The sequence below is a fragment of the Urtica dioica genome, chromosome 7, assembly GCF_054948205.1.
Source record: "Urtica dioica subsp. dioica isolate 48M chromosome 7, U.dioica_male_clone48M_v1_H2, whole genome shotgun sequence".
Lineage (NCBI taxonomy): Eukaryota > Viridiplantae > Streptophyta > Magnoliopsida > Rosales > Urticaceae > Urtica > Urtica dioica.
Genome location: NC_142762.1, coordinates 36,095,880 through 36,110,146, shown reverse-complemented (window position 1 = coordinate 36,110,146; position 14,267 = coordinate 36,095,880). Strand labels below are relative to the sequence as shown.

The 14,267-nt window shown below is 35.7% G+C and overlaps 3 protein-coding genes across 3 annotated transcripts; 1 reads left to right on the top strand and 2 right to left on the bottom strand.

Annotated features, from left to right (window-relative positions):
* Window positions 1-1,781: 1,781 nt before the first annotated feature.
* Window positions 1,782-4,783, bottom strand: LOC149391150 (protein NRT1/ PTR FAMILY 5.10-like). Its single transcript, XM_089619122.1, has 4 exons — window positions 4,663-4,783; window positions 4,316-4,533; window positions 3,005-3,549; window positions 1,782-2,619 (listed from the first exon to the last, which is right to left on the bottom strand). Exons 1-4 carry the CDS (start codon window positions 4,781-4,783, stop codon window positions 1,806-1,808), a joined length of 1,698 nt encoding a protein of 565 aa, XP_089475248.1. The 3' UTR covers window positions 1,782-1,805.
* A 507-nt stretch (window positions 4,784-5,290) lies between these two features.
* On the bottom strand, window positions 5,291-7,743 carry LOC149391149 (protein NRT1/ PTR FAMILY 5.10-like). Its single transcript, XM_089619121.1, has 4 exons — window positions 7,630-7,743; window positions 7,329-7,546; window positions 6,330-6,844; window positions 5,291-6,210 (listed from the first exon to the last, which is right to left on the bottom strand). Exons 1-4 carry the CDS (start codon window positions 7,721-7,723, stop codon window positions 5,394-5,396), a joined length of 1,644 nt encoding a protein of 547 aa, XP_089475247.1. The 5' UTR covers window positions 7,724-7,743; the 3' UTR covers window positions 5,291-5,393.
* A 1,165-nt stretch (window positions 7,744-8,908) lies between these two features.
* On the top strand, window positions 8,909-10,915 carry LOC149391148 (uncharacterized). Its single transcript, XM_089619938.1, has 8 exons — window positions 8,909-8,942; window positions 9,027-9,246; window positions 9,346-9,553; window positions 9,835-9,931; window positions 10,019-10,367; window positions 10,479-10,584; window positions 10,676-10,770; window positions 10,822-10,915. The coding sequence occupies exons 1-8, from the start codon at window positions 8,909-8,911 to the stop codon at window positions 10,913-10,915; spliced, it is 1,203 nt and encodes a 400-aa protein (XP_089476064.1).
* The last annotated feature ends 3,352 nt before the right edge of the window (window positions 10,916-14,267 follow it).

Genomic DNA, 14,267 nt, shown 5'->3' with positions numbered 1-14,267 from the left:
GAAACGTTGGTTAAAATAACATTCGCATATTTTAAGTGGTTTGGTTGATTATATTTTTTAGGGGCTAACTAGATATATAGTCATATGAAAACTCAAGTTTTTCCATATAGTAAACTTTTGGTAAATTTTAAGTAAATATTCCTAATACTTTATTAACAAAGTAAAAAAACATAAATAATTGTAAATAGTCATTAATAATTGTAAATAATCTATTAGATTTCAAGGGCATAAATAGAATTTTAAAAATGCCCAAACAATATTACATCATCATAATAGTTATTCACTTAAAATTTACAAAATGTTGACTATTTAGAATATCTCAAAATTTTATAGTAGGTTAGTTAATTAATATCATTGGTAAAACTGCCAAGTAGAATTCAAATTAAATACAAAATTGAAAATAGTTTTTAAAAAATAAAACTATTGATTTTAGACTTGATGGAAAAAAAATAAAAATTCAATATACACGAATTATACATTTCTTGTTCTTGAACTAACAAAACTAGTAATTACATTATTCATTATTTTCGTTTTAGAAAGCAAACTAGTTTCGTTTATTAACAAACAAATAAACGACTATGGAAGGCTATTTATAAAAACAAACAAAACCAAGAAACAAATTCTTTCGTACAGATATGTCTATTTATAAGCAAAAAAAACCAGGAAACTATTAATAAAAACACTTGCCTCTATAAAATATTTTTGAATATATATATATATATATATATATATATATATATATATATATATATTAACAGAATCACAAAGAATAAAATTAATTAACATACACAAATTTATAGTGGTTCACTTTAAATGCGAAAGTTACATTTACTTTGTCGCTGCAGACTCTCACTAAAACTCAAATCGGAAGAAAATGTGTTTACAAGTCACTTGCGCTCTGCAAAGAACATCGATACATATGGTATTTATTGAGAAAATATTAAGGCTAACAGACAAGTTTGAAATTCTCAAAATACCCTCAACTAAATAACCTTTACAATATAATTTTCGCCCAAATCGAAACAAATCATCGTCGTAAGGTCTTCAATCGTCACCTCGGCGCCGATTAGGCTACACACGTCTGATACTACTTTTTTTTTTCTTTTGTTTCTTATAGACTTTCCGTTGACTTTATTGTTAGACGGAAAACAAAATAAAAATAACTGGACCAATGTCAGAAGTCAGATAACTTTACTTACGTTAAATCTGTTATCGTTTACATTTACTCGACTTTCGTGAACTCGAGTTTCTTTATAATGAGTGCTCACATCTGTCAATTAGTAACAATCTCCTCTCATGCAATAGCATCAAAATTTGATACTTTAGAACTCAACCTCATCTTTAACATTAATGCATTATTAGGAGAACCACTCAGAGTCACTCTGGATGACCGCTCATAACACCTCGGGACTGCCATGCTGTCCTGAGTGTCTGAGTTTGCTTTCAATTCTGTTAATCGCAGTTAGTTTAGTTAACTTGAGTTAGAAGCAAGCTTAGCTTGAGCTAGAAGAAAACAAATCTCTGTAACTGTAATTGATTCAGAAATGAAGAAAATCGTTCCTTTTTCTTCTTGTAATTTTATTTTTCTAAAAATCTCGATGATGAGAGCGTCCCGCATGTTTGTACCGGCCAAAGAGTACTATTTTTTTTTATCAAATTCCTGACCGAGCGAACCAGCACGACGTGCTTAGAGAATATTTTCAAAAGCGCGGTCAGACCCAATAAAAATAAAAACCATGGGATTTTATTTATTTTTCAAAACTTATGAAAAACCCCCCTCTCATACTTCCGAGAAATCCATTATTTTACAAAACCCTTCTATTATATACGTACAGCCTTGAGAAATGCAAGAAGGTGGCGAATCCCAGTGCACTAAGTCCAGCAAGCAGCCAATAGAAATAGTGAAGACTCGCCTTGTTGAGATTATTGGAGAACCAGCTCTCACCGCCTTTTTCACTGCTCGCTTTGTCGATCACAGACACCATGAAACCGCTTAAGAAGCTTCCGACACCGAACACGCTGAGATACAGAGCTATTCCGACGCTTCTTAATTCCTTTGGAACCTGATCGTAAAAGAATTCTTGCAAACCCACCATCGTAAACACGTCCATGATTCCAAACATAATATACTGTGGTAGCAACCACCACACACTCATCGGAACCGTCGAACTCGGATCGTCCACGAGGCCGTGCTCTTCAGCGATTTTGAGGCGTCTCGTCTCGACCAGAGCGGAGATTATCATCGAGAACACGGATATGAAGATCCCGATTCCTATTCTCTGCAGCATCGTTATCCCCGATGGCTTTCCGGTGAAGCCTCTAGCAATCTTGACCAAAACTCGGTCATAGATTGGAATGAAGGTCACAATTATGATGTTGACGATGCACTGAAGGGAAGCGGCCGGTATTTTGAATCCCGGCACGATTGTTCTCTCCATTGTTGCTCCTTGCTTTGTGAAGAAAGTCGAGGTTTGCGCAAACACTATTCCATACATTAGACAGGCTGTCCATATAGGGATCAGCCTGACTACGGCTTTTGTTTCCTCCACTTCGCTAGCGCTACAAACCCCTCTGTGTTCGTCAAATTCATTTTCTTCGATCAAGGCCTTGTTGAGGAATCTGGCGATGATTGGACATATCAAATCTTAATAAGGTCCGAGTTACTCAAATCATCGTCAATTAGTTTTCAGATGGAACCCGTGATACTTAACATAAGCGTCATATAATAAAAAATAAAAAAAATAAAAATTTAGGCAACTAGCTACTTTAGACGTTTGGGATCGCTATATAGTCAACGTTTGGTGAATAGCCACAAACATGACGTTGTATTCTTGATTTGTCATTTCATTGAAATAAAAAGGTGTAGTATTTACGTCAATTTAAGTGTGTAAATACGTGGATGAGGCGATTTACAAAATATTACCAAGCGTTGGTTAAATAGAAATCTCAAAATGTAAATATGGTTATATAGCTAATGGACCCTAAAATAAAAGTTGTTTCTTACTTGAATTGTTCGGAATTTGCATGAGGCATGAGACTGTGGGATTGATCTGATTTAGTCATGGCCGAAGAGATTGCCCAGCGGTTCCTAATCGTAGCTACGAACACTCTACCGATCCTCGAAAAGGGATTCTTCTCATTATCGAAAACGACATATCGATAAGCTTTTGTCCCGAGCAAGAAGATGAGCAATCCAAAGAGCATCATGATGCAGGGGATTCCGAATCCGAGACCCCAACTGAAATTGTCTTGTACATAAACCACGATCAGCTTGGTAACGAACGAGCCAGCGCACACACCGAAATACCACCAATTGAAGAAGGAGCTCTTTGCGTTGCTCTCCGATGGATCTTGACAGTCGAACTGGTCCGCGCCAAAAGCCTGAGTGCAGGGCCTGTGACCGCCTTGAGCGATCGCAATCAGATACAGCGAAGAGAAGAACAATATTGCTTGGGATAAAGGAGGCGAACATGGCGTCGTGTTGCTGGTTTCGCAGTTGGAACCGAGCAGAGATGGTAAGATTGTTGAGAGGGTCAACAATCCCAGTGCCTACACAATTCATTCCATTTGTAAAAGTTAGAACATATCATTTCTATAGGGGAAAATGAGGTGCAAGAATGTAGCTTGACTACGGGAACTAATCATAGATTTTCAAATGCTTTCCTGAAATCAAAGAATACATTTTGATCAACTAAAGGAGTCCTTCCTATCTCATTGATTGTCAAGGCTCTCTCCGAACCCGGATTTTATGAAGAAAAATGAAAATGAAAATGTTACCGAAAATTAGTGGCATATATATTTTTATTATTTTCAAAAGAAAATATAATCCACATTTTAGTTACTTATTTTCTACCGAATTTTCCATAACTCAAATTAACACGAATAATTTCTAGAGAATTTCTTTATCAGTATAATTCAGTGTTCCAAACACTGCTTAGTGATTTATCAAAAAAAAAAAAAAAAAAACACTGGTTAGTGACAAACAATATAATTGGTCTAATTTGCATATGATAATAATTCGGTAACATGTCACAAATTTAATACATGACTTCTCTCAAACAAAGCATACCAGCTTTTTTAACAACCATTTAACATTAATTTATCATAAGCAATTCTAATTTTTTTTCCATGGCTCAATACGTGAGCCGTGACAGTCAAGCGACACGTGACATCTCTCTCTCTCTCTCTCTCTCTCTCTCTCTCTCATAGAATACTACGTGATTGAAAGAAGAAGAAGAAGAAGAAGAAGAAGAAGAAGAAGAAGAAGAAGAAGAAGAAGAAAGAGGAGGAAAAAGAGAGATTTGAGAAATGGCACCAGAATGTAGAGCAATGAAGCGAAAAGAATGGTTCGGAATCGGCCTAGAAAAGTGTCGGCAACGAGAGCGCCAAAGAGAGGCAGCAACATTCCGGCACCGTTGAAAGCGTTGACATTCGAAGCTGCCACGGCCGTTGACTCTCCAAGCGGTCCGGTCAGATACGTTATCAGGTTTGCGCTCACCCCGTAATACGCAAACCTCTCCGCAATCTCAACGCCTAAACCAAAAAACCAATAATCCAAATCAGGTAGAGCAACAAATAACGCAGAACTGTTTGTGTGGAGATATCTATATATATATATATATATATATATTTATGTATATATATATATATATATATCCGAACCTATTATAAAAGCAGCGGATCTCCAGCCGCCGGAGGTTGACCTCAATGCCGGACGATTTTTGTAGTCCACAGCGCCGTCCACCACGTCAGCCCTGTCTACCATTGGAGTCTCTTCTTCCATTGAGCTCTTTACCAATTAACTATTTTGCACTCCTTGGCCGATAAATAAATAAAACAAATTCATTTTGGATGACTATAAGTAGAAAGATATGGAGAACGTGAATCACACTGTGCTGGTGGAATTGTATAATTTAATTGCGTGACCTGGTGTGTCTTCAGATCGCGTCTCTGCTAACCTCCAATTAATTGGTTCCAATAGTATATATATATATAATCCCATGAGTTAACAACACGTCTGGTAAGTAATAGAGAACGTGAATGAAACTGTTTAGGCTGAATCCAGATCTTTTATCTCTCTTCCCTCCAATTAAAATAAGACAATTTTATCACGCCAATTTAATATATGTCCATGTGTAATCAGTTCTTACGGTGCGAGTATTTCGTAATTACAGTGAAAGGAGAAAAAATTCATGAGAAACGTTGGTGGCTTGCATAAATTTTCCTTTCAAGGTTGGCTATCAATGGGAAATAGCTCACCAGAAATTAATTACTTTTCATAAAAACGTTACAAATAAATAAGAATCTAAAAGTCAACCACGACAAAATAAAATGTAGTTTTACCCATTTAGAAGAGTTGGGTTATATACATAGATTAAACTTAGAAGGCATTGCTATAAAGCCCTTCTATGATTGTAAACGTATAACCTGGAAAAATACAAGAAGCTGCAAAATCCCAGTGCAGTAAGAGCAGCAATAAGCCAATAGAAGTAATCAAGATGAGCCTTGTTTAGATTATTCGCGAACCAGCTGTCCCGTCCGTCTCCGCTTGTCGCCTTGTTGATGGCCCAAATGAGAAAACTGCTCAAAAAGCTTCCGATTCCAACCACGCTGAGGTATAGAGCAAGCCCGAGGCTCCTGAGCTCCATCGGAACCTGATCGTAGAAGAACTCTTGGAGACCCACCAACGTGAAAACGTCAGCGACTCCGAACAGAACATACTGCGGAACCAACCACCACACGCTCATCGGGACCGTCGAATTCGGATCGTCCACAAGCCCGCTCTCTTTGGCAATCTCGAGGCGTCTCATCTCGACCAGAGCCGCGATGATCATCGAAAGCAGTGATATGAAGATTCCGATGCCTATTCTCTGCAGCATCGTGATCCCAGACGGCTTTCCGGTGAAGGCTCTGGCGATCGGGACCAGAATCCGCTCGTAGACGGGAAGGAAGGTGAGGATCGAAAAGGTGGCAAAGCACTGGAGAGTCGCGGCCGGTATTTGAAATCCCGACACGATTGTTCTCTCCATTGTGGCTCCTTGCTTTGTGTAGAAAGTCGTGACTTGAGCAAACACGATGCCATATACTAGACATGTCGCCCATATCGGGATCAGCCTCACTACAGCTTTCGCTTCCTCGACTTCGCTTGCGCTGCAAACCCATCTGTGTTCTTCGAATTCGTTCGATGCAATCAACGCCTTGTTGAGGAATCTGGCGAATAATCGATGATGTTAATTGATGTTTAAGTACCTTTTTTATGTCAAGAAAATTAAAACTTAACAGCCTTTACTGTCAATTGGTTTTTCATTAGCATTATACGAATGACTTACTTGAATTGTTCAGAACTTTCACGAGTGAGGAGTCTATGAGATTCATCTGTAGTCGATGAGATTGCATAGCGGTTCCTAAAAGTTGCAACGAACACTCTACCGATCCTCGAAAATGGACCTTTCTCGTTCTCGGAAACAACGTACCTGTAAGATTTTGTCCCGAGCAAGAAAACAAGCAACGAGAAGACCATGACAATGCAGGGGATTCCGAATCCGAGAGCCCAACTAAGATTCTCTTGCACGTAAACTAAGATCAAACTCGTCATGAACGCGCCAGAAGACACGCCGAAATACCACCAATTGAAGAACGAGCTCTTTGCGCGGCTCTCTGAGGGGTGTTGGCCGTCGAACTGGTCCGCCCCAAATGCCTGAGTGCATGGCTTGTGACCGCTTTGAGCAATCACAATCAAATACAGCAAAGAGAAGAACAGTATGACTTGGTAGAAAGGAGGCGAACTTGATGTTGAACCAAGCAGAGAAGGTAAGAGAGTTGAGAGGGCCAACAATCCTAATGCCTTTGTAACAGATACAACAGCCAATAAGATACAGCCAACAAACTATTTTTGTAGAAAGGATTGCATGAATGTAGAGTTATTGTAATTCTGTATATTAAAAAAAAAAAAAAAAATTATGAGTAAAAGAACACCTCAACCTCAAGCCAGATAGTCAAACTGTCCAATTTCACACTTTTAGACTTTTAGATCTACTTTTTTCAAAACAGAACAAACAAAAAAACAAAAAAAAAGTGCAAACTTATCAATTTATATGAGCGAATTTACTTGTCTTGAACTGAAAGAAACAGCATGTCAAGATTAAACTTACATATGTGCAGAGCCTCATGCCAAAACTGAAGCAAAAAATGGTTGCTTAATCAACTAAAGCAGTAACATATTTTGAGTCACTTTATTTATTTACTCACATATATAGAGAGAGAGACGTTTAAAAAAATATAGAAGAAAAGAGGGAAGATGAAACGGAGAGAGATTTGAGAAAGTGCACCAAAATGTAGAGCAGTGAAGCGAAAAGAATGGTACGGTAACGGCCAAGAAAAGCATCGGCGACGAAAGCTCCGACCAGAGGCAGCAACGCGCCCGCGCCGTTGAGAGCGTTGACATTCGCCGCAGCACTGGCCGTTGACTCTCCAAGCGGTCCGGTCAGATACGTTATCAGATTCGCGCCGACTCCGTAAAATGCGAACCTCTCCGCGATCTCAACACCTATATAAAAATAATGAAAAAAAAAATTAAAATCGTCACACACAAAGACACTTAATTTAATTATATCGTAACATTTCTGGTACCGATGATAAAAGCTGCTGCTCTCCAGTGGCCGGAATTCGATCGCAGGGCAGGTCGGTTCTTGTAGTCCACAGCTCCGGCGACGGTTTCTTCCATCACACAGTACTCACAGAGTACTAAATGCAATAATGTCACCTTTTTTCTTTTCTTTTCTTTTTTTTTATTTGGTGGTTGGTCCGGACTCCGGACTACTCTTCAAGCTGCTAACTAAACGTGGTAATGAGTTGTGTGTTTCTTTTTAAAAATGGGAGTCGTTAATTGCGTGGACATATAAAATAATATAGTTATCTCATATGTAAAATAAAATAAAATAGTTTGAGAACGTTCAACACAGCACACATTATTAATGGATGTCATTTCCAAAGCGAAAAATAAAACATAAAAGATTCAATTATTGCATGGGGTACCTTGTTGTCAAAGATATAGTTAAAGACCTGACTGACAAGGACTAGATCAGTTGGTAAGCACCTCCGCCCCCCAAATAAAGAGAAGAGTTCGTCACCGGGAAAGAAATTTGATAAAAAAAAAAAAAAAAAGAAAAAAAAAACGAATCAATTTATTTATTTTTTGCTCAAGAACAAGAAATATTATTTATTTTCTAATAAAAAAAAACATTTCGTCAAGAAACTTGTAAGTTGTGTCACAATCTCTTAATATTCTCGTGTCAAGTGGTTTTCTACTCTTTTTTTTTTTTTTTTTTAGTTTTATAAGCAACTAGGCCACTTAAAACGTTTGGTTTGAGATCTAGCCTATGTTTGGAGTTTTTTAGAGAAATAGCCAACCATATTAAGTGGTAATAATTGTTTTACTTTTTTGTCCTCATATATTTTAAGTAAGTTTGTTTTAATTATTATTCTATTTTTGTATACGTGTGTTAATGAGGTTTATGAGTGTTTTTTTTTTCATTGCGTGTGTTTTTTTCCATTGCGTGTGACACGTTTGGCTTTTTTCCGTAGGAGTTGGTTTTTTTTTTTTTTTTTTTTTTTTTTTTTTTTTTTTTTTGCGTGAGTGGGTTAATGTTTATTAGGTCAATTAACTTCTATATTTAAGGATTGTATTACACGTTTTCTTTTTCTTGTTTATGCGTTTTTTTTTTCATTGCGTGATATTTTTTTTTTAAACACACTGACTTGTTGCTATTATTATGGAAGCAGTTATATTTTAAATATTGGAACGTTTGAATTTTTGAAACACAAGCATTCTCACGTTTTTTTTGTTCCAGCTGGTTCTATCTAGCAGAAGAAAAAAAAAATAGCGGCTGGAAGAAACCATTTGTTTCCGATGGATTCTGCGTCTTGGTCGTTGGTGGATTCTGGTATGTTGTCGTGTCTTTTTTTTTAAAACGTTAACTTGTTTAGATCTGGTCCGACTCTCATTGTTAATTTGTTTTATTTAACAGTTAAGATTTTTGAACGTCAGTCTTTGGAAAAATGTGATTCTATGAGCTTGGTTGATGAAAAGTTTCCAGATGGTGGAACTGTTTTTGACGAGACGCAATTGAAAAATTGCCCGATGAATGTTGAAGTTGATGTCAATAACATTTTTATGAGTAAAGAAACAATGATTTCAGCGTTGACTATTATTGCGTTGAGAAACAATTTCGAATTCCGGGTGAAAAGGTCTAGCAAGACGCGATATTGTATTGTTTGTTTGAATTCTGATTGCTCGTGGAAATTGAATGCTAGTGTATGTTCTGTTTCCAAATTTTGGGTGATTAGGTCTTTCAACAAAGATCATAATTGCTTTGGAAAGAACCTTATACATCGTCATAAACAAGTGTCATCTTCATTGATTAGCAAAGTTGTTAACAATGATTTCCGAAGCTCAATGGCTGACAAATATACACCAAAAGCAGTTGTTGAGATCATGCGTTTGCGTTTCAAAGTTGAGATTAGCTATTATAAAGCGTGGATGGCTCGTTCCAAGGTTTTGCAAGATATTCGCGGTGATTATGACAAATCATATTCTCATCTCCCCATTGTAGGCGATATGATAAAAGAGAAGAATCCATGTAATTTTGTATCTTTGATAGTATCCTGTTTGTTTTTTTTTTATTCTGTACATGTAGCAGTTTTTATATGCTTAGACGAACATGTTATTTATTTACAGTTATTTCCATTTATTTCCCTTACAAGATTATTTCCAATAATTAACGTTTATTATCTGTGTTGGCAAGTACTTACACAGTAATAAAAACTGATGCACAGGGAAATTTCCAATATTTTTTCCTGGCAATGGGGGCTTCTGTGCATGGTTGGAAGTTTTGTCGTCCTGTCATTTCGGTGGACGAGACTTTTCTCAAAGGTAAATCACGCGGGACATTTCTATTGGCCACGACTCAAGATGGTGATAATCATCTTTTTCCCTTGGCTTTTAGTATTGTTGATTCAGAAAACGACAAATCTTGGCATTGGTTCATGACTCATCTCAGGGTAGTTTATGGTGTTAGAGATGGTTTGGTTATCGTCTCAGATCGAAATACATCTATTCCAAAAGCTATCCATGCAGTTTTTCCTGAGGCTAATTATGCAGTGTGTATGCAACATCTTTGGGCGAATGTGAAGGCAAAGTTTGGGAAAGCTTATTATGGGCCTCTTTTTTACAATTGTGCAAAGGCATATACTAAAAAAGATTTTGACTATTGGCTTGCAAAGATGACCGAGTCTAAGCCTAGCATGAAACAATACTTACTGGATGCGAAGCCTGAATTGTGGTCGCGGAGTCAGTTTATTGGAAAGAGGTATAATGTAATGACGACAAATATTTCCGAATGCTTGAATTCTGTGATGAACGAAGCGCGTGGCTGGCCAGTTGCTTGTTTGGTTTTGAGTTATCGAAGTTTGCTGCAAAGGTGGTTTAATGAGAAGAGAGAACTTATTCCACGAATGCTATCTGGTCTTACTGAGCATGCTTTTGGTATTCTGTTTAACTCTGAAGATGATGCTCGGACGATGGAGGTATGTTTCACGACAAAAATTATTGTTAATATGTGGAAATTAGTGTTAATTATCGTATATTAATAATTTGCTTTATTATTTTGCTTTTTAGGTTAACATCATCAATGACCAACAGCTTGAGGTTATTGATGGTGCCGTTCACCGAATTGTCGACATTGCTGAAAAGACATGTACATGTCGCGTTTGGTAATTGGATGATTTTCCTTGTTCTCATGCGGCTGCGGCGTTATACCGTAGGAAGTTGAAACCATTTGATTTTGTTCCGTCATATTACACTAGTCAAAATTATGCTGCCATCTACGCTCAAGATATTGTCCCTATTGAAGAATGAAGACTTAGGCGAGTGGGATTTGCCTGAAGATGCTCATGTAATTAATCCACCAGTTTACAAAAGACAAGCTGGAAGGCCAAAAATGAAGAGGTATCGATCAAAGTCTGAGTTATTTCACCCATACCGTCAACGTTGCAGCAAATGTGGAAACCAGGGCCACAACAAGAGGGGATGCAAGTCTTCAAATGATTAATGATCAATGTTTTTCCCCTGTTTGCACTTTTAATTTTTACTATTTTTATGAAGTATCTTGGGTTGTACACATTTTGACTTTTTTTTCACTTTTCAAGTTTCTATGTTAGCATTTTCCTATATTTGTCATTATCATTTATGCAGATGCTATATTTTCGCCTGTTACCATTTTGAAGTTGCGTTTTTTTTTCCGTAATTAAATATGTTTAATATGTTGTAGTTTTATTTTCCATTTGATTATTTAAAAGGGTAATTTAGTCTAGTAATTATTGTCACTTAAGCATGTTGGCTATTTGCCTAAAAATTATGAAACATGGGCTAGAAACAAAATCTATAGTTTCAAAGTGGCTATTTTGCTACACTCCCCTTTTTTTTTGGTCAATTAGGCTACTACCCTATAACCTACCCTCATTTTAAAAAAAAATAGTTCAAGATTCATTTTATTAAAAAAAAAAAATTAACTCATTAAGTCTGCAGTAAATTAATTAATTTACTGCGGATCTGATGAACTATTTTTTTTAATAAAATAAAATTTTGGTTAGAATAATTAAAAAGAATTAGCGATTAGCTAATAGTAACAGATTTTTTTAACCTTCTCTTTTCGTTTTCTTTACTCTTGTAGGCCAAAAACAAATATACGCCCTCCCATCAAATATGCGTTTTAAAAAATTTCATCATACATCCTGAAAACTTACATGAAGTAAGTTTTGTTATCATGAATTCCATTAAAATTCCTATAATTATGATGCTTCGTTTTGTTATAAAGTCTGTTTGCAAAATTGAAAAAGAACATGAAGTAACATAAGTTCGAAAAGCAAAACAAATGGAAAGTTTCTTCCACAAAAATTAGAGATAAACTTAGTCGGAAAAACTAGAATTTAAGAATCCATTTTAGCATTTTTTTTAATTTGACAAAATCTTATATTGTTTAAGATTATGCACAGCTACTTCTTCGAAACATCTGGATCACTTTAGTCACGTTTGTATTCTTTTCCTCACAAATCGAACTGAAAATATTATGTTAGTTCCAAGATATTCAGAGATATGATCGAATTTGATTTCCCGATCTACTACGGAAGATTTAATTATTTATTTTAACACAATCCACATAGACTTTTTCGTTTTAGTCAATTAATTAACGTTTTAGTCACACACACCGACTTATCTCAATCTTGGCCTTTCGATTCTTGTTTCTTTATTAAAAAATCGAGTGTGAGAATTATGTTTAATCAATCTATGTGCGCAACCATTTGGAAGAGACATGAATTTAACGTGTGTTTACATTTATTTCTTTATTAGGACGATCTTTGGATGAGGATCGTGAGAAAAAGAGAGGGATCTCTGATCTAAGGAGAGCCTGCAGCTCATCGGGAGATTAGAGGAGACGGCTACTTGAGAAAGAGTCTACAAGCTCGAATCCTTATACCTCTAGTTATTCTAGTGAAAAATTTTTCACCACCGGGCTTATATCAAAATTAAGTTGGATGAGAAATTGATGGTCAAGGTGTGCTAAAAAAAAGTTTAATATTTAAGGCTGAATTATGTCCCAAAATCATAGGTGATATGAATGTGAAATTGTTAAAACGATGTCACACTGGAAGTTGTAACAAATAGTACGACAAAATGGTCAGTGAATTTTGTGAACAATTTTGTGAACACGTATAATTGTTCTCATGGATGGGCGTAATGTCGCATACATCAAGAAGGTTGTGGTTTGGTGGAAAGAAAGTCACTAGTCAAAGATTAATCATAGTACGCATTGGTTTATATCTCAATGAAGCACAGAATTCGAAGTCATTTTCCTATATCTACCTGTGAATTTTAACTCAAGCTTGAGAATATTAGATTTTATCACTTGAAGTCTAAGACTATCCCAAGTGTTAGGCATCTGTATATAATGATTGGTGAACCAATAAATCACAACATATAGTCACCGTTTGGCATTGATGTGCTTTAAAAAAAAATGTTTTTAGATTCTGTTGTACAAAAAAAACTTTTGTATTAAAAAATAAATAAGTGTTTGATAAACTATTTTTAAGTTTGTTTTTGGTAGGTAGAACAAATTCGTCTTTCTTTTTCTTCAATATTCACATTGATAAATGAACGACTTTTGATGCATTCAAATAACAAAAAATCGAGCGAATTTCTAGGACAAAACGCGCATCATAGTGTTTGTCGATCATAACCCCGCCGTCTTCAAAATTTGCCGATTTTCGCCGGCATTTTGATTATTGGGTAGTAGATGCGACTAAGTGAAAATGAAATTACGTTTTTTTTTTCTATATCAGAATGAGGATAATTTCGATCATTGGTAAAAAGTATTTCTCAAAAGCTACGAATTTAAGCTTTTCAAAGATACATTCAATTTGTTATAAGCGCATTTACAACTTTTATTCAAAGTTGTTTTACCAAATAGCTAAGCTTTTTTAAAATAAAATAAAAACACTAAAAGAAAGTTTAATAAGTAATGTCAAGTAGTCCCATAATTGCATCATTTCAATATAACTAATAATAGTCTAATATAACTTTTTTTTAATAGCTAGAGAGGTTCTTAATTAGAATGGTATAACATCAAAGAGTAAATACATCAAACTCCTTACATAACGGAAAATTAAGACATCAAGTCGTGAATGATTGAACACTAGAATCAGATCCTATGGCATCGTGTGTAAGCTTCCAAGTGACGGAAGATAAACAAAACACACTCAATTTAGAGAACCACCATGGCTCGTTTAAAAATCTTTTCCATGTGCCCCATCTCGTCTTCAGTCACCTGTCGACCAAATTAGGCTCCACACTTGAACGTAATGGTTTTAATACTAGCTATCGATTGAAATTAATGATATACGGCTTACATACCATATGATAACATTTGTGCGCTTCTATATTTTTTTTTCTTTTTTTTTTAAACAATATTTTTTTATATTATATATTTATAGGCTTTACTTTATATTAAGTATAAGCTTCAAGTATTAATTGGTAAAACTTGATTAAATTATCAGTTAGAGGATTAATTAGTAACAGTTAAGGGTTAGTTTATCAATATATCCCAATATATAATTGCAAATTTCAATATAACTAAGGGGTTATATATGATATTTTCCAAAAAAATAAATGCATAAATAAACAAAAGCTCCTGATACTGAATTCTGCTGTACAC

What these genes read in the sequence shown, in the direction of transcription:
- LOC149391150 (XM_089619122.1), bottom strand. Translation starts at nt 4,783, where the DNA reads ATGGAAGAAGAGACTCCAATGGTAGACAGGGCTGACGTGGTGGACGGC. An exon ending in CTTCATTGCTCTACATTCTG is followed by an intron (nt 3,550 to 4,315) that starts GTGCCATTTCTC and finishes TGAATTGTGTAG; the next exon opens with GCACTGGGATTGTTGACCCT. An exon ending in GCAAATTCCGAACAATTCAA is followed by an intron (nt 2,620 to 3,004) that starts GTAAGAAACAAC and finishes AATCATCGCCAG; the next exon opens with ATTCCTCAACAAGGCCTTGA.
- LOC149391149 (XM_089619121.1), bottom strand. Translation starts at nt 7,723, where the DNA reads ATGGAAGAAACCGTCGCCGGAGCTGTGGACTACAAGAACCGACCTGCC. An exon ending in AGCAGCAGCTTTTATCATCG is followed by an intron (nt 7,547 to 7,629) that starts GTACCAGAAATG and finishes ATTTTTATATAG; the next exon opens with GTGTTGAGATCGCGGAGAGG. An exon ending in GAAAGTTCTGAACAATTCAA is followed by an intron (nt 6,211 to 6,329) that starts GTAAGTCATTCG and finishes ATTATTCGCCAG; the next exon opens with ATTCCTCAACAAGGCGTTGA.
- LOC149391148 (XM_089619938.1), top strand. Translation starts at nt 8,909, where the DNA reads ATGGATTCTGCGTCTTGGTCGTTGGTGGATTCTG. An exon ending in GGACGAGACTTTTCTCAAAG is followed by an intron (nt 9,932 to 10,018) that starts GTAAATCACGCG and finishes TTGTTGATTCAG; the next exon opens with AAAACGACAAATCTTGGCAT. An exon ending in AGTCAGTTTATTGGAAAGAG is followed by an intron (nt 10,368 to 10,478) that starts GTATAATGTAAT and finishes TTTGCTGCAAAG; the next exon opens with GTGGTTTAATGAGAAGAGAG.